Source organism: Heterodontus francisci, chromosome 4 (genome assembly GCF_036365525.1).
Source record: "Heterodontus francisci isolate sHetFra1 chromosome 4, sHetFra1.hap1, whole genome shotgun sequence".
NCBI lineage: Eukaryota > Metazoa > Chordata > Chondrichthyes > Heterodontiformes > Heterodontidae > Heterodontus > Heterodontus francisci.
The window spans coordinates 53,080,944-53,100,518 of NC_090374.1; the positions used below are offsets into that span (position 1 = coordinate 53,080,944).

At 44.0% G+C, this 19,575-nt stretch overlaps 1 protein-coding gene across 4 annotated transcripts in view; it reads right to left on the reverse strand.

The window, feature by feature from the left end:
• arhgef28a (Rho guanine nucleotide exchange factor (GEF) 28a) overlaps positions 1-19,575 on the reverse strand; it is a 564,358-nt gene that overhangs the window by 161,771 nt on the left and 383,012 nt on the right. For all 4 annotated transcript variants that reach the window (XM_068029539.1, XM_068029540.1, XM_068029543.1 and 1 more), the window contains 6 exons: positions 16,450-16,588; positions 14,507-14,574; positions 6,467-6,527; positions 5,015-5,165; positions 4,790-4,911; positions 23-163 (listed from right to left, as the gene is read on the reverse strand). In XM_068029539.1, coding sequence (XP_067885640.1) covers positions 23-163; positions 4,790-4,911; positions 5,015-5,165; positions 6,467-6,527; positions 14,507-14,574; positions 16,450-16,588 — 682 coding nt within the window. The remainder of the gene's footprint in view (positions 1-22; positions 164-4,789; positions 4,912-5,014; positions 5,166-6,466; positions 6,528-14,506; positions 14,575-16,449; positions 16,589-19,575) is intronic.

Below are 19,575 nucleotides of genomic sequence, written 5' to 3' on the forward strand. Positions count from 1 at the left end.
ATTATTTAAATAGCACACTCACCATATATCACATCTTGTCTCTTAATCAGATCTTTCTGTTGTTTACTACTGAATGCATGATCAACAGCAAGGCTCCAGGACTCAGCTTTAAATTCCTGTGCATCAAACTCAAGGTCTCCACGCATAGAAGGGACCACATTATCTGGTAAAATGGAAATTGAAAGTCAATGACTTTCAAGAAATATATCACTTGGAAGATAGTCAAACATCGGGAGATTTAGTCTAGTGCTTTGAGCACAGAGTTTGCGCGCATACTGCGCCCACTATTTTCAACACCTCATTTGTTTTCAAATACCTCAATGACCTCGCCCCTCCCTATCTCCGGCACCTCCTCCAGTCCCACAACCCTCCAAAATATCCCTGCTCCTCTAATTCTGGCCTCTTGAGCATCCCCGATTTTAATCACTCCACGGTTTAGGACCTTCAGTGCCAAGGCCCTAAACTCTGGAACTCCCTCTCTATATCTCTCCACCGTTCTACCTCACTTTCCTCCTTTTAGATGTTTATTAAAACCTATCTCTTTGACCAAGCTTTTAGTCATCTGCCCTAATATCTCCTTATGTGGCTCAGTGTCATATTTTGTTTTATAACTCTCCTGTGAAGTGACTCGGGGCTTTTTATTTTGTTAAAGATGCTATACAAACACAAATTGTTGTTATTTTCCATTCATTAATTTGAACAGCAGAAAATTGTTGGCGTACCCAAATTACCAAAAGATTACCCCAAAGAATTACCCCAGAATGTTGATCATGTTCGAAAGTAATTTTTTTGAAGATAAAAGTTTGTACTCAAAAACACCACTCGGATGTAATCCTGTAATTTTTATGATGTTGAAACTTAATTCAGCATACATCTGACAAGGGTCCGATGGAGGTTCGTTATTTAAAGCAGTAACCTGCTCCTTCTCTTTCACATTCTGATGGACCTGCTGTGAGCTTCCAGTGTCTTTTTATTGTAGATATAATCATTGTTATTTTTCATGTTTTCTCATTCATATGTTTTTATACAATTTTTTTTCAAAGTAGGAAAAGGTCATGGCTAACCTCTCCTCACTATCTATGTGACAATGTTAAAGTGATGACCCTGTATCACTTATTCCCCATAGTATTTCATTATCCACTCTATATGGAAAAAACAGATATTGGGTCATTATCTCATTGCTGTTGTGGGACCTTGCTATGTGCAAATTGGCTGCTGCATTTCCTACATTACAACAGTGGCTACACTTAAAAAAAACATAATTACATACGAACATACGAATTAGGAGGAGGAGTAGGCCATTCGGCTCCTCGAGCCTGCTCCGCCATTTGATAAGATCATGGCTGATCTGGCTGTGGCCTCAACTCTACTTTCCTGTCTACCCACTATAACCTTTGACTCCCTTGTCAATCAAGAATCTATCTAACTCAGTCTTAAAAATATTCAATGACCCTGCCTCACTGCTCTCTGGGGAACAGAATTCCATAGACTAACAACCCTTTGAGAGAAAACATTTCTCCTCATCTCAATCTTAAATGGGAGACACCTTATTTTTAAACTTTCAGCATCCACCCAGTCAAGTCCCCTCAGGATCCTATAGGTTTCAATAAGATCACCTCTCATTCTTCTAAACGCCAATGAATACAGGCCCAACCTGTCCAACCTTTCCTCATAAGATAACCCCTTCATCCCAGGAATCAGTCAAGTGAACCTCCACGAACTGCTTCTAATGCAATTATATCATTTCTTGAGTAAGGAGACCAAAACTGTGCACAGTACTCCAGATGTGGTCTCACCAACAACCTGTACAACTGCAGCAAAACTTCCCTACTTTTACATTCCATTCCCCTTGCAATAAATGACAACATTTCATTTGCCTTCCCAATCACTTGCTGCACCTGCATACAAATGTTTTGTGAATCATGTACCAGGACATCCAGATCCCTCTGTACCATGGAGTTCTGCAATCTCTCCCTATTTAAATAATATTCTGCTTTTCTATTCTTCCTGCCAAAGTGGACACGTTCACATTTTACCACATCATACTCCATCTGCCAAATTTTTGCCCACTCACTCAACCTATCTATCTCCCTTTGCCGACTCTTTATGTCCTCTTCGCAACTTACTCTTCTACCTATCTTTGTGTCATCAGCAAATTTAGCAACCATACATTTGGTCCCTTCATCCAAGTCATTGATACAGATTGCAAATAGTTGAGGCCCCAGCACTAATCCCTGTGGCACTCCACTAGTTGCAGCTTGCCAACCTGAAAATGCCCCATTTATCCCTACTCTCTGCTTCCTGTTAGCTAACCAATCCTTTATCCATGCTAATATGGTACACCCTACACCATGAGCTCTTATTTTGTTAGTAACCTTTGATGTGGCACCTTATCAAATGCCTTTTGGAAATCCAAGTACACCACATGGGTGGCGCAGTGGTTAGCACCACAGCCTCATAGCTCCAGCGACCCTGGTTCAGTTCTGGGTACTGCCTGTGTGAAGTTTGCAAGTTCTCCCTGTGACCGTGTGGGTTTCTGCTGGGTGCTCCGGTTTCCTCCCACAGCCAAAGTCTTGCAGGTTGATAGGTAAATTGCCCCTAGTGTAGGTAGGTGGTAGGAGAATATTGGGGATGTGGTAGGGAATATGGGATTAATGTAGGATTAGTATAAATGGGTGGTTGTTGGTCAGCACAGACTCGGTGGGCCAAAGGGCCTGTTTCAGTGCTGTATGACTCTATGACATCTCCAGGTTCCCCTTTATCCACACTGTTTGTTACGGCCTCAAAGAACCCTAATAAATTAGTCAAACACGATTTTCCTTTCACAAAACCATGTTGACTCTGCCTGATCACATTAAGAGTTTCTAAGTGCCCTGCTTTAACCTCTTTAATAATAGATTCTAGCATTTTCCCTATGACAGATGTTAGGTTAACTGGCCTGTAGGTTTCTGCTTTCTGTCTCCCTTCTTTCTTAAATAGAGGAGTTACATTTACCATTTTCCAATCTGATGGGACCTTTCCAGAATCTAGGGAATTTTGGAAAATTACAACCAATGCATCTACTATCTCAGCAGCCACTTGTTTTAAGACCCTAGGATGTAGGCCATCAGGTCCTGGGGACTTTAGTTCTAATAGTTTTCTCAGTAACTTTCCCTGGTGATTGTAATTGCTTCAAGTTCCTCCCTCCCTTTCACCTCTTGATTTACAAGTATTTCTGGGATGTTATTTGTGTCTTCTACAGTGAAGACAGATATAAAATATCTGTTTAACGCTTCCACCATTTCCTTATTTCCCATTATTAATTCCCCAAACTCACTCTCTGCCAATGCTCACTTTACCGATTCTTTTCCTTTTTAAATACTTGTAGGAACTCTTACTATCCATTTTGATATTTCTAGCTAGCTTTCTTTCACTTTCTCCCTCCTTATTTTTTTCATCATTCTTTGCTGGTTATTAAATTCTGTCCAATCATCTGACCTACTTTGCAGAATTGTATACTTTTTATTTCAATTGGATACTATCTTTAACCTCCTTAGTTAGCCATGGATGGTGCGTCCTTTTCATAGATTTCTCACCGGAATATATCTTTGCTGAGTGTTATGCAATATTTCCTTAAATGTCTGCCACTCCCTCTCTACTGTGCTACCCTTTAACATAACTTCCCAGTTCACTTTAGCCAGCCCTGCCTTCATACCCTTGCAATTACCTTTATTTAAGCTTAAAACACTTGTCTTAGATCCATACTTCTCACCCTCAAACTGAATGCGAAATTCAAGCATGTTATGATCACTTTTCCCTAGAGGATCCTTTACTATGAGGTCATTAATTAATCCTGTCTCATTGCACACTACCAAGTCTAGAATAGCCTGCTCTCTGGTTGGCTCTAGAACATGCTGCTCGAAGAAACTGTCCCAAATACACTCTACCATCGCATCTACCAGGCTACCTCTGCCAATCTGATTCGTCCAATCTACATGTAGATTAAAATCATCCATGATTATTTCTGTACCTTTCTTACAATCCTCATCATTTCTTCCTGTATACTCTGTCCTACAGTGTAACTACTTTTAGGGGACCTATAAACTACTCCCACAAGTGACTTCTTACTTTTTCTATTTCTTGTTTCTATCCAAACTGATTCTACATCTTGATCTTTAGAACTAAGGTCATCTCTCACTATAGTACTAATGTCATCCTTAATGAACAGAGCTACCCCACCACCTATGAGATTGTTACTTAGCCCTTGGTCTCATTACACATTACCAAGTTTAAAATAGCCTGTTCCCTGGTTGGTTCTACAACTTATTGTTCTAAGAAACTGTCCTGAATACACTCTATGAACTCATTCTCAAAGCGACCTTTGCCAATTTGATTTGTCCAATCTATATGGAGATTAAAATCGTCCATGAGAAACAGGAGGGAACCATGGGGGGGAAACACCAGAGATAACGATGCGGGAGCAGGAAAAGAAGCCATTGCAAGTGATTTTAGTCATTTAGGACTGGAGATGAGAAATTTCTTTGCTCACAAACAGTTGTGAACCTTTGAAATTCTCTATCACAGAGAGCTGTGGATGCTTGGTGGTTGTGTGTATCCAAATCAGAAGTCAAGAGATTTTTTAGATACTAAGGGAATCAAGGGATACTGAAGTATAATCTTACTGAATGGCAAACAGGCTCAAACGTCAGTTGGCCTCCTCTGCTCCTATCTCTTATGTTCTTATGAAGCCCAGATTACACTACCAGCCATTTACTATCCTCTCTATATGTAACCGTTCACAGATGCTCACCCTCTGATGCAAGTGATTCTGTTGAAGGAGATGACCCCATTGCTTGAAGTAATTCCTCAGACTGTGATTTGTTCCTAGAAACATAGCTGTCCAGCTCCACCTCCAGAGACTCCATGATTCTTCTACAAAACAAAAAAAGAAAACAATTTAACACAGATAAATAAAACATTTTAGAAAATGCTCACTATATTTACAAGGGAAACAATTTTGCAAAATTCTGCTTACCTGTCTATACTAATACTAGAAGTACTTTTTGACAATGGCTGATGTTGTAGTGAGGTTTCTCGTTTGAGAGCAGAAATTCCGATAGGCAAAGACGATGAGGTGGTGTTCAATGACAGGAATGCAGACTGTGAAGCATCCTTAAGTGAATTAGCTATTAAAATAACAGATATTGTAATAGTTTAAAACAGAAGACACTGTTACACTGAGCAGATCAGACAGATAATGTAGTCAATAACCCTGGCAAACATGGCATCAGTGAATCGGTGAATGCATCTACAGACCGCAGACCAGCTGAGCAGGCTATAGGCTATATCCCCTGTGGCCACTTGAAAGATTCCTATGAAATAAAAGTTGAATGCCATTGTAATTTTGACTGGCACAGGAAGAGCTATGGAGGCTTAGGAATCATAGCTTTACGTTGTCTTCCAGCCAGTGACAAGAGTTCTCTTAATATCTCCCTGCTGAAACAGCGCTGCTGAAGCATCCCTTCTCAGAGAAATCTAGGAATGTTAGCCTTGCTCTGCATGTTCGCTCAACTGGGTTCCTCCAAGTCAGCAGTCTTTTCCTCCTCTGTTTACATCTCACCATCCTCAGATCCAGCATTGCTTCCTGATCCTTCTCCTCCTTCATATATATCATGTAAAGAGCACCCTCATCCTTCACCTCTCAGCAGCCTCATAGCAGGACAGAAGATCCAAACAAAATGCTCTTTTTTTACAGTAGCTGAAATGCTCCTGAACCAGCTTATTGGGTTTTCTGTACCAAATCTGTTGGCCAAAGACTTATCCTACCTCAACAGCTCTGTAACTTTTCACAGTGCCCCCTTTTCATAGGCTTAAAATGTTTGAGTATTGCTGCACCCCAAAAAAAATCAGAGCTTCCTGTAACATCAAAAAGTTTCGATCTGCATCAGTGCACTTGCCTGAGCTGCAGCATAACAAGGGGATGAGGGAGGGCCTAATGGTGTCACATTTGTGGGGAGCAGAGACCCAGCATTGCAGATCTCCAGAACCATATTTCTGGTTGATTGCACCTCTTCTGTGAGTGCTCCTGGCTAGCAAGAAAATTAGCGCTGTAATCTCCTTATTATACTCATTAATGTTAAATTGTGGTCCCAGAAATTTTTCTACCTTATCCATGGTGCCTAGCAATGCTTGACAGCCATATGAGCCTGGCATGGAATACAATTCTGTACAAATGATGCAGAAATGATAGAAAACAAGGACGTGACATTGCTAGATTTATTATCACCCCATTTCCGTTTAAAAGTGGATGAAAAGTGAGGCAGGTGGAGAAGTTGGTGAACATTTAGTGTTACAGTTCTCTAACTCATTCCCACTGCTGCCAACCTGATTTAACACTAGAAATTCAAGCAGTGGCCAGAAAATCAAAATTTCAACAAATTAATAGATTTAATTTCACAAATGTTTTGATGCATTTATTCATACTTACAGTGCACACAATGGGTTGGTTTGCTTCGGGATACTACGTGATATTTGTCTTGAGGCTTCCGCTGAGGAAAAACACCAATTTTGTAAGAATAGGATAACGCAATAAAACACAATAGCATTTTTGATATAACATTTCCACACACAAAAAGCTCCACCTCATCCATTTTGTTGTCATAACAAGTACTGAATATTTATCATCACCAATAATTGCATGCTCAACTGTAACGCACTGACCCTATCCCAGTCCAATTAGCTTTAGGAGGAGAAGTATGATGCATGCATTTTATGTCTTATCAGGTGCATAACTTTCTGTCATGTTATGTATGAAATAATAAACTTATTTTTGGCAAAATGCGAACTGATAAGAATTTCAAACATATGCATGATGTCTGAGAACTTTAGATTAGATTAGAGATACAGCACTGAAACAGGCCCTTCGGCCCACCGAGTCTGTGCCGAACAACAACCACCCATTTATACTAATCCTACACTAATCCCATATTCCTACCAAACATCCCCACCTGTCCCTATATTTCCCTATCACCTACCTATACCAGTGACAATTTATAATGGCCAATTTACCTATCAACCTGCAAGTCTTTTGGCTTGTGGGAGGAAACCGGAGCACCCGGAGAAAACCCACGCATACACAGGGAGAACTTGCAAACTCCACACAGGCAGTACCCGGAATCGAACCCGGGTCCCTGGAGCTGTGAGGCTGCGGTGCTAACCACTGCGCCACTGTGCTCAAAACAATGCAAACTTTACTGTTTTTAAAGAAAGTGGAATCTCATGTCTAAAGATTACCGTCATAAAGACCAGTCTACAAAATGAGAGTGAAGATTTTCTCCTGTGAACTATAAATTTCTATTTTAATAATTGGAAATCCACTCTGTTATATAAATACTTGAGTATCTAACAATTTTCAATGAAGAGTGCAGGAGGGCATGCCAGGAGCAGAACCAGGCATACCTCAATATGATGCATCAACCGGGTGAAGCTCCAACCCCAGACTACTTGTATGCCAAACAGCGTAAGCAGCATGCGATATACAGAGCTAAGTGATCCCAAAACCAACGGATCAGATCTAAGCTCTGCAGTCCTGCCACATCCAGTCATGAATGGTGGTGGACAATTAAACAACTAACTGCAGGAGGTGGCTCCACAAATATCCCCATTCTGAATGATGGGGGAGCCCAGCACATCAGTGCAAAAGATAAGGCTGAAGCATTTGCAACAATCTTCAGCCAGACATGCCCAGTCGATGATCCATCTTGACCTCCTCCTAAAGTCCCGAGCAGCACAGATGCCAGTCTTCAGCCAATTCGATTCACTCCATGTGATACCAAGAAACAAATGAAGGCACTGGATACTGCAAAGGCTGTGGGCCCTGACAACATTCCAGCAATAGTACTGAATAACTGTGCTCCAGAACGCGCTGCGCCCCATGCCAAGCTGTTCCAGTACATCTACAGCATTGGCATCAACACAAGGAGCCCTAGCAAAACTGGTGTCAATGGGAATCGGGGAAAACTCTCAGCTGGTTGGCGTCATACCGAGGAAAATGGTTGTGGTTGTTGGAGGTCAATCATCTGAGCTCCAGGACATCACTGCAGGAGTTCCTCAGGGTACTGCCCTAGGCCCAATCATCTTCAGCTGCTTCATCAATGACCTTCCTTCAATCATAAGGTCAGAAGTGGGGATGTTCACTGATGATTGCACAATGTTCAGCCACATTCGTGACTCCTCAGATACTGAAACAGTCCGTGTAGAAATGCAGCAAGACCTGGACAATATCCAGGCTTGGGCTGATAAGTGGCAAGTAACATTCGTGCCATACAAGTGCCAGGCAATGACCATCTCCAACAAGAGAGAATCTAACTATCTCCCCTTGACATTCAATGGCAATACCATCGCTGAATCCCCCACTATCAACATCCTAGGGGCTACCATTGACCAGAAACTGAACTGCAGTAGCCGTATAAATACCAGGGCTACTTGAACAAGTCAGAGGCTAGGAATCTTGCGGCGACTAACTCACCTCCTGACTCCCCAAAGCCTGTCCACCATCTACAAGGCACAAGTCAGCAGTATGATGGAATACTCTCCACTTGCCTGGATGGGTGCTGCTCCAACACTCAAGAAGCTCAACACCATTCAGGACAAAGCAGCCTGCTTGATTGGCACTCCATCCGCAAACATTCACTCCCTTCACAGACACACAGTGGCAGCAGTGTGTACCATCTACAAGATGCACTGCAGCAACACACCAAGGCTCCTTAGACAGCAACCTCTACCACCTAGAAGGACAAGGGCAGCAGATTGATGGGAACATCACCACCTGCAAGTTCCCTTCCAAGCCACACACCATCCTGACTTGGAAGTATATCACCGTTTGTTCACTGTCACTGGGTCAAAATCCTGGTACTCCCTTCCTAACAGCACTGTTGGTGTAGATACACCCAAAGGACTGCAGTGGTTCAAGAAGGCAGCTCACCATCACCTTCTCAAGGGCAGTTGGGGATGAGCAATAAATGCTGGCCTGGCCAGCGATGCCCGTACCCCATGAACAAATTTTTAAAAACCAACAGTGGAGCAGCCAACAATTCATAATTGCCTCCCTGCATTTCTAAACTCATCCAGTTGTCTGGGGAAGATTGACCAGTTCTAGAGATCTCTACAGTTGTTGTCTATGGCACACTTTGCCAGTTTAAAAAGCTCGCTGAAACTTGTGAAATTTGCCTCAAGGATTCCAGTCCAGGATTCAAATCTGGGTCAGCGGTCCAGTACCCTGGAATCTGAGTTGACCTGTCTTGGGAAGATGTCAGATGACATCTTTATTGCAATTGTACACAATGGATACAGGATGCAATATGCACATGAATGAATGAATTACATTTGTGACAATCCTGAGTGGACTGGCAGAAGGAAGTTCAAGTTTGGCTCCTCCCAAATGGGGAAAAAGAGGGAGGAGCTGGGTTAGAGGCAAAACCCAGGAGGTTCTGTGGAGGAAGAGATGTAGAAGGTGACCACTGTTGCAGTTTTTGATTTGTATCATTGTGGCTACATATTATTAAATACAAAGGGCTACAAAATCATTCTCACCTGTTTTCGGGCACAGGGTTCGCAATTCATGATCTGCATGCACCCATTCCCACTGAGGGAGGCAGCACACAAACCTCGTGTTATCTCCTTATTTGAATGATTTCAGCGTGCAGCCCAGTGAGATCCGCGCTGCTGGCTAAACGCTCAACAGTGGGCAAACAGCGTGTGCGACTAGCACGTGTTCTGGCCTAGCCATCTGCTTTTAAAGGCAGTCTTTCCCTAATAAAATGAAGCTGCATTGACAGCTGCTGCTGATTCTCAGTGCTGCAATCAGAGAGAAGGGAAATAGAGCACCAGCGCAGAGAGAGAGAGAGTTCTGCAGCTCCCAGATGCAGCGCTGGGGGCCTTAGTCATGGAGGTGGACAGAAGGAGAGATGCCATGTTTCCATGGAGGGTCAGGAGGCCCTCAAGTAATGCCCTCTGAAGGGGACAGCAGCAGGTGGCTAGGGAGGTGAACTCTTGGGGCCGAATTTTTAAAGCCCATTTTGTTCGAGGGGCAAGCGCGATTTAAAGATCGCCTTCTCGGAGGTCGGCACTGTGTCCCACCGCCTCTCGAGCTGGGGAGAATGCCATGTCTGGAACATGACAGGGTGAACAGGTCATGAACAATGTGGAGGGCTATGAGGGCAATGAGAAAGGCTGATTAAAATAATGCAGAGATGCAAAATAAAGCTCAGTCGCTCCAAAGGTGCCACAGAGTAGCCATTGCTGGAACTGGAAAACTAGCTATTCTCAGTCGGGAGTGGTAGAAATCCAGAGAGGGATGTTAGCCCACTGGCATCACTGAGCAGCTGGAGTTGGCAGGGGAAGGCCTGGTGAATGTACAAAGCCTGGCTGTAGGAGGCCAGATGGGAACAGACTACTATGACATTGGACAGAGCAGTCAGGATGAACTTCAGCAGAAGCAACCTTCTGGACAGGAGGCGACCAGAGGAGCACAGTGGGGGCTGCAAGGGGAAGAAGGGTCTACTGCCCAAGATTCAACCACCTGCAAATGACAGGCGCCAGTGCCATAGGAGGCTACGCTTATCCAGGCACATGGTTTCAGATCTGCAATGACCGGAATCTCGCAGCCCCCATGGCAGTCCCTTACCTGCAGCTGTCAAGGTCACCACTGACCTAAACTTCTATGCAACCAGCTTGTTCCAGAGTCTGCTGCAGACCTAGGTGGCATCTCGCAATTGGCAGCTCATCACGCCATCAGGCAGGTCACAGATGCCCTATTCCGGAGGGCGGGGGACTAGATCCACTTGACACAGCTCGGCCTGCGCAGGCACAGAGGACTTTGGGCTTTTCCATCACTGATGGATTCCCTCAGTTCCGGGGGTGGTCATCGATTGCACCCACCTAAGGCATTGACAGAGCAGCCAGTCAGATTCCTGAACAGAAATGGCTACCACTCATTGAATGTCCAGCTGGTCTGTGACCACAGGAAGCAGATCTTGCAGGTGTGCGCCCAGTTTCTGGGCAGCCGTCATGATTTCTGTCATCTTGCGAGAATCCCAAATGCCACACCTCATGCTTGCTGCCATACAGACTCAGACCACTGCCATCATGGCTACGGATCTTAGTGCTCAAAGGTGCATACAGGATTTCGCAGCAGCCCAGCAATCTGTCCTCCAGCAGATTACTAAAATTGCTGAGGCACTGCCCTGGGGGAGTAACAATGGCGTCATGGAGCACAAACTTGCTGTGCTCTCTCAGGATGATCGCATTCCTGCTCCCAATACTGCCAGTGCCTTCCTGTTGCCTCATTGCCCAGACTGGTGCCACCCATGGCAAGGTGATTCAGTCCGAAGCCAGGCCTTCAAAGCCCAGAATTACTTGAGGGCCTTCCACCAGCCAAGCTGCAGCCAGTGGGGTAGCACTGCGTCGGAGTACTTAGACAGGCAAAGGCACCATCAACACAGGCACTAAGGGAATGCACAAGGGTGAATAGTTCAATTCTGTTTTCATAATTGGACGCGTTCGTGGATGAAGATGTTGTGGAAAGATTATTCTTGATGGCTCTTATTGTAAGATATGGTTAAGAGGACACTTTAAATGGAGCGTCCTAGACAGATAGTGAGGTGGGGAGTAGTGTAACCATGGTTGAACTACAAGAAAGCCCCCAGCGAGTTAACATCCGTAGCACTTAAAGCAGCCAGAAGCACTGCACAAAGAACAGCCAGGCGCTACGCAAATGACTACTGGCAACACCTATGCAGTCATATTCAGCTGGCCTCTGACACCGGAAACATCAGAGGAATGCATGATGGCATTAAGAGAGCTTTTGGGCCAACCATCAAGAAGATCGCCCCCCTCAGGTCTAAATCAGGGGATACAATCACTGACCAATGCAAGCAAATGTACCGCTGGGTTGAGCACTACCGAGAACTGTACTCCAGGGAGAACGTTGTCACTGAGACTGCCCTCAATGCAGCCCAGCCTCTACCAGTCATGGGTGAGCGGGACATACAGCCAACAAAATCGGAATTCAGTGATGCCATTGACTCTCTAGCCAGCGGAAAGGCCCCTGGGAAGGACAGCATTACCCCTGAAATAATCAAGTGCCAAGCCTGCTATACTCTCAGCACTACATGAACTGCTTTGCCTGTGCTGGGACGAGGGAGCAGTACCCCAGGACATGCGCGATGCCAATATCATCACCCTCTATAAAAACAAAAGTGACCGCGGTGACTGCAACAACTACCGTGGAATCTCCCTGCTCAGCAGAGTGGGGAAAGTCTTTGCTCGAGTTGCTTTAAACAGGCTCCAGAAGCTGGCCGAGCGCGTCTACCCTGAGGCACAGTGTGGCTTTCGTGCAGAGAGATCGACCATTGACATGCTGTTCTCCCTTCGTCAGATACAGGAGAAATGCCGCGAACAACAGATGCCCCTCTACATTGCTTTCATTGATCTCACCAAAGCCTTTGACCTCGTCAGCAGACGTGGTCTCTTCAGACTACTAGAAAAGATTGGATGTCCACCAAAGCTACTAAGTATCATCACCTCATTCCATGACAATATGAAAGGCACAATTCAGCATAGCGGTGCCTCATCAGACCCCTTTCCTATCCTGAGTGGGGTTAAAAAGGGCTGTGTTCTCACACCTACACTTTTTGGGATTTTCTTCTCCCTGCTGCTCTCACATGCGTTCAAGTCTTCAGAAGAAGGAATCTTCCTCCACACAAGATCCGGGGGCAGGTTGTTCAACCTTGCCCGTCTAAGAGCGAAGTCCAAAGTACAGAAAGTCCTCATCAGGGAATTCCTCTTTGCTGATGATGCTGCTTTCACATCTCACACTGAAGAGTGGCTACAGAGTCTCATCGACAGGTTTGCGGCTGCCTGCAACGAATTTGGCCTAACCATCAGCCTCAAGAAAACGAACATCATGGGACAAGACGTCAGAAATACTCCATCCATCAATATTGGCGACCACACTCTGGAAGTGGTTCAAGAGTTCACCTACCTAGGCTCAACTATCACCAGTAACCTGTCTCTAGATGCAGAAATCAACAAGCACATGGGAAAGGCTTCCACTGCTATATCCAGACTGGCCAAGAGAGTGTGGGAAAATGGCACACTGACCCGGAACATAAAAGTCCGAGTGTATCAAGCCTGTGTCCTCAGTACCTTGCTCTACGGCAGTAAGGCCTGGACAACGTATGTCAGCCAAGAGCGACGTCTCAATTCATTCCATCTTTGCTGCCTCCGGAGAATCCTTGGCATCAGGTGGCAGGACCGTATCTCCAACACAGAAGTCCTCGAGGCGGCCAACATCCCCAGCATATACACCCTACTGAGCCAGCGGTGCTCGAGATGGCTTGGCCATGTGAGCCGCATGGAAGATGGCAGGATCCCCAAGGACACATTGTACAGTGAGCTCATCACTGGTATCAGACCCACCGGCCGTCCATGTCTCCGCTTTAAAGACGTCTGCAAACGTGACATGAAGTTCTGTGACATTGACCACAAGTCGTGGGAGTCAGTTGCCAGTGATCGCCAGAGCTGGCGGGCAGCCATAAAGACGGGGCTAAAGTGTGGCGAGTCTTAGCAGTTGGCAGGAAAAAAGACAGAAGCGCAAGGGGAGAGCCAACTGTGTAACAGCCCCGACAATCAATTTTATCTGCAACACCTGTGGAAGAATCTGTCACTCTAAAATTGGCCTTTATAGCCACTCCAGGCGCTGCTTCACAAACCACTGACCACCTCCAGGCACTTACTCATTGTCTCTCAAGACAAGGAGGCCAAAGAAGAAGAATACTCTACACAATTCTTTTCCCATTCCATCCACCTCATCTCAACCTTTCAGCTTATCTTTCCGTTTCTTTTTCTCTTGTGTACTCTTGTAGTTTTCTTTTGAAAGCATCTAAGCTATTTGCCTCAACCACTTTCTTTGGTGGCGAGTTCCACATTCTAACCACTCTCTGAGTAAAGAAATTTCTCCTTATTTCCGCTAGATTTAGTCTTAACTATCTTGTATTTATGGACCCTCGTTTCAGATTCTCCCAGAAGTGGAAATATTCTCTCCACATCCATCCCATTCATTATTTTAAAAATTCTATCAGTTTACTGATAAATCTTCTCTTTTCTTAGGACGAATGCTGTTACGTGTTCAGTCTTCCCCGACAGTTGTAATCTCTCAGTGCTGGTACCATCCTTGTAAATCTTTTTGCACTTTCTCAGTGCTTCTATGTCCTGAACTTATCACCATTTTCTCATTGTTTCTGGATCAAAATATGGGAATTCCCTGCTTAACGCCATCACTGAATCATGATCAGTACAAGAACTGCAGTGGCTAAGGAGAAGACCCACCACCACCATCTCAGGAAAACTAGGCATGAACAATTAATGCAGTAAAGCCAATGATGGTCACAGCCTGAGAATATTTTTTTTAAAAAGAGATTTTCATGGACCCTTGTTCTTTTATTTCTGTTCCAGGGCTTGTACTTACTAGATGCTTGACCTTGGTGCACATAGGAACAGAATCTCTGCAATTTTTATGAATACTCATGGTACAATCTGAAAAAGAACACATTTTTAGCAAAAATAAACATAAAACAAAATTGTAAATGCTAGAAATTTGAAAAAGAAATAAATTAGATGACAAATACACAGCAGGTGTGGCAGTACCAGCTTTTTTAATTCATTCGCGGGATGTGAACATCACTGACAAGGCCAACATTTACTGCTGATTCCTAATTGCCCTTAACTGAGTGGCTTGCTAGGCCATTTCAGAGGGCAGTTAAGGTCAACCACATTGCTGTGGGCCTGGAAACACAGAGGCCAGACTGGGTAAGAATGGCAGATTTCCTTCCCGAAAGGACATTTGTGAACCTGATGGGTTTTTATGACAATCTGATAGTAACATGGTTCACCATTATTGATACTAGCTTTTTCTTTTAAATTCCAGATTTATTTATTAACTGAATTTAAATTCGCAAGCTACCATGATGGGATTTGAACTTTCGTCTCAGGATCATTAGTCGAGGCCTCTGGATTACCTGTCCAGTAACATAACCACTATGCAATCATTCCCTGATCAAAATGTAAGTATTGACCTATCTTCCAAACCAGTTCTGCTGTAGGATGTACAACCCAAATATTAACCTGGCTTTTCTCTTACTTGATGATAGAATTGCAATATAGTTACAGGTAAAAAAAATGTTAAATGATTTTTTTTTTTACTAACTTTGCCTCAGGAGTATGAGAACAGATATTCCTCTGTTCTACTCCTCACTCCAGTGCTAGACTGGAGCAACACACTTGAAGTTATATTTGCATGGCCTGGAGGCAGCTTCGAAGCAGGGTTGCCACCTGGAAATGCCCAACGTCAATGGAAGAGGCAGGAAAGTAAAGTGAAGATACAGATCTCTCTGCAGCTGCATGCCAGACCTTAGAGGTTAGCAACTTTGTGGCTGCTAATGGAGATCAGCACCCAAAATCTCCAACTAAATGCATAGATCTGTGGAAGATTGATTGTCACTCAGCCTGTCCTGGGATCTCCACAGACCCTCTGGTAGGCAGGGGTTTTGGGTCAGGCTACATTGCCTTGTATTCTGGGCATCCCTGTGCTGAGGCATTGAGCAAGCAGCCAGATCGGGAGCACAAGGTGGGAGCGTGCCCTCCCACTCCCTCTGTCTCATTAACATGCCTCTGCCTGCTGCAAGAACAAGCTGTTTCTTCACCCAGAGAGTGGTGAGCCTGTGGAATTCACTACCACAGAAAGCAGTTAGGCCAAAACATTGTGTTTTCAAGAAGGAGTTAGATATAGCTCTTGGGTCTAAAGGGATCAAAGGGTATGGGGAGAAAGTAGGAACACGTTACTGAGTTGGTTGATCAGCCATGATCATAATGAATGGCGGAGCAGGCTCGAAGGGCTGAATGGCCTACTGCTGCTTCTATTTTCTATGTTTCTGTTCTCCCCAACCCCCAAGGAACATTCCAAAAATACTAATGTAAAAGGGATGGACACCTAGCGAGCCTGGTCTCTACTCTTTTTCTTGACTTCCATATCTATGGAAATGGTTATTTTTGGATAGGGAAGGCGGTCGGGGCAGGGGGGGGGGGGGGGGGGGAGGGGAAGGGGGGAGTCAGATTAATCAGCTCTATTGTTGCTTCAAGAAGGAAATTGAAGAAAAAAATGTTACTTCAGGACAAAATGAACTATTGAGACTTGTATCTAAAACTATTACTGTAAGGTAAATTTTATTATTTAGCACTCCAAATTCAGAGATTAGTCTGGTAGTTGTGCGTATTGGGAATCTGAGTGCTAAGGCCATTACAGTCATGCTAACCACTGTGCCCAAATTCAGTATACAAACTTCAGTCATGCAACACTGCATCAGGAACGTCAACTCACAGTTTACCCCTAGAAAGTGAAAGCTTGCTACTTACTGAAGCACTGTAGAACATCCTTTCCACCAACAAGCTTGTCACAAACCATGCATTGCACTATCCCTGAAATAATCCCTGCAATGAAGTGATGGCCATTGCTCCATTTCTCCTTCTCCTTGGTATCCTTATGTTTTCCCTGCTAAAGTAAAAGATTGGTGGGGGTTGGGGGTGGCAAATCACACAGAGCTCCAGTATACATAAACAGTTTTATATGAAGACTTCAATTTCTTTTTATTTTGTAAAAATTAACATACAGCAGATATGCATTTGCAGAGTTTATCATGACAATGATGATGCTGTACTGGTTAACAGAAGGAATATATGTGCAGGAAGAATGTGTAGGGTTACGGGGAGAAGGCAGGGGAATGACATTAGGAATTGGCTCATTTGGAGAGCCAATACAAACACAATGGGCGGAATGGCCTCCTTCTGCGCTGTAACAGTACTGTGATTCTGCTTGCAATGGTCATTGTTCTCAATACAATTGCTAACTGTATTCAGTCTGTAGTATAAGCATCTGAAAGAGTTAATGTTGAGAGACTGTAAAGAATATCTCCTACCGTGATGATGTAAGAGATCACATGTGAGAGAGACTCGAAGATAGATGCAGCGTGGCTTTTGGAGAAGTCACACAGACTGACGCGAAGTGTAAATAGTTATAATGTGTTACAAAGTGCTTCTTTATTTTTTGTTAAGTATATGTTTTTGAGGACTTATATAATTGTGAAAATGGATTCACTGGAAGGCTGAAGATTTTATACAACCTGGACTTTGCTTTGTTGCTGACAGTTCAATGAAAGGACACTGAGATATTGTTTAACAACAGCCTTGCTGGAAGTCATATGCTTTAAGCAATAAACAACAGAAACCTTGGTGACCTGGGGAAGATGTTTACAGAGAAGTGACAGATCAAGATTTATCGGGGTCAGGAGGCTTGACTCTTGAGATATTGTATATTTGGTTTCGCTTTGGACAATTGTTTTGAAGACAGTTGGAGAAAACCAGCCAAGAGAGCAGCCACCATCAGCTCACCCTCTTCCATCCCTTTGAGAACTTCCTGAGAATCAAGTATAAAAAATAAACTGATGCTGCATTTCTCCTGAAAAGCCTGCAAGAAACCCCTGATGCTGCATTTCTTCTGGAAAGCATGCCAAACTGATCCTCAACGTCGCCTGAAAAGAACTGCTCTAGAAAGATGCCAGTGACAGTCATCTAAGCATATTTGGCATGCCAGACCAAAAAAGGGACAACTGTCATCTTTCCATATCTTCTATTTTTTTTCAAGAATTGGCAAGTATTTCACCAAAGTATTCTTTTTTGTCTTTTTTTTTCTAACAGTCCTCTGCAGAGAGAATTTCTATATTTTTTTCCGTTTGTGTGTGGGGAAATTAAAAAGGGGAACTTTCATATTTCAATCTGTGTGTTAATGCTTTTCTTTGTTACTGGTTAAGTCTTGTTTTATAATAAACTGATAATTTTGTTGTTTATTAAAGAAACTTGGTTGGTGTACTTTATTCTGGGATAAAGAGCAGAGTTATATGATTGCATCGACGACTGGGTAAACATTTCAAAAAAATATATGTTGTGACCTGTGGAGAAGTGGAGCTAGAAAAGACACTCCTCCCACCTCGATCATAACAAATGTAATAAAGATTAATATTTAATTACTACAGACTAAGAATCTCTCTAGCTAGACTAACTAAGGTGGCAGTATACCAAACAAACATATAACATGGTGATAAAAGCAAAATACTGCAGATGCTGGAAATCTGAAATAAAAACAAGAAATGCTGGAAATACTCAGCAGGTCTGGCAGCATCTGTGGGCAGAGAAGCATAGTTAACGTTTCAGGTCAGTGACCCTTCTTCAGAACTAGCAGATATTAGAAATGTGAAAGGCTTTAAGCAAGTAAAGCAGGGGTGCGGCAAGAGATAACAAAGGAGAAGATGTAGATAGGACAAAGCGACAGAGAATAACCGACCAGAAGGTTATTGGGCAAAGGCAAACAATATGTTAATGGTGTGTTGAAAGACAAAGCATTAGTACAGATAGAGTGCTAATGGACTGAAAATTGAACAGCCACAAGTACAAACATGAAAGAAACAGCGGGTAGGCAAACTGAACAAACTAAGATAAAATAAAAGAAAATAAACACAAAAAAAATTAAGAAAAAAGAAGAAAAAATTACTAAAAATAAACGTAAAATGGGGGGGGGCCCCATCATGCTCTGAAATTGCTGAACTCAATGTTCAGTCCGGCAGGCTGTAGTGTGCCTAATCGGTAAATACGATGCTGTTCCTCGAGCTTGCGTTGATGTTCACTGGAACACTGCAGCAATCCCAGGACAGAGATGTGAGCATGAGAGCAGGGGCGAGTGTTGAAATGGCCAGCAACTGGAAGTTTGGGGTCCTGCTTGTGGACTGAGCGGAGGTGTTCCGCGAAGTGGTCACCCAGTCTGCGTTTGGTCTCCCCAATGTAGAGGAGACTAAATTGTGAGCAGCGAATACAGTATACTACATTGAAAGAAGTACAAGTAAATCGCTGCTTCACCTGAAAGGAGTGTTTGGGGCTTGGGATAGTGAGGAGAGAGGAGGTAAATGGGCAAGTATTACACCTCCTGCGATTGCAGGGCAAGATGCTGTGGGAAGGGGACGAGGTGGTGGGGGTAATGGAGGAGTGGACCAGGGTATCACGGAGGGAATGAGACCTTCGGAATGCTGACAGGGGAAGGGAGGGAAAGATGCATTTAGTGGTGGCATCAAGCAGGAGGTGGCAGAAATGACGGAGGATGACCCTTTGGATGTGGAGGCTAGTGGGGTGGAAAGTGAGAAAAGGGGAATCCTGTCGTGATTCTGGGAGGGAGGGGAAGGGGTGAGGGCAGAGGTGCGGGAAGTGGGTTGGACATGGTTGCGGGACCTGTCAACCACAGTGGGGGAATCCTCAGTTGAGTAAAAAGGAAGACATACCAGAAGCGCTGTTGTGGAAGGTTGCATCATCAGAACAGATGTGTCGGAGACGGAGAAACTGGGAGAACAGAATGGAGTCCTTACAGAAGGCAGGGTGTGAGGAAGCGTAGTCGAGGTAGCTGTGGGAGTCAGTGGGCTTATAATGAATATGAGTGGACAG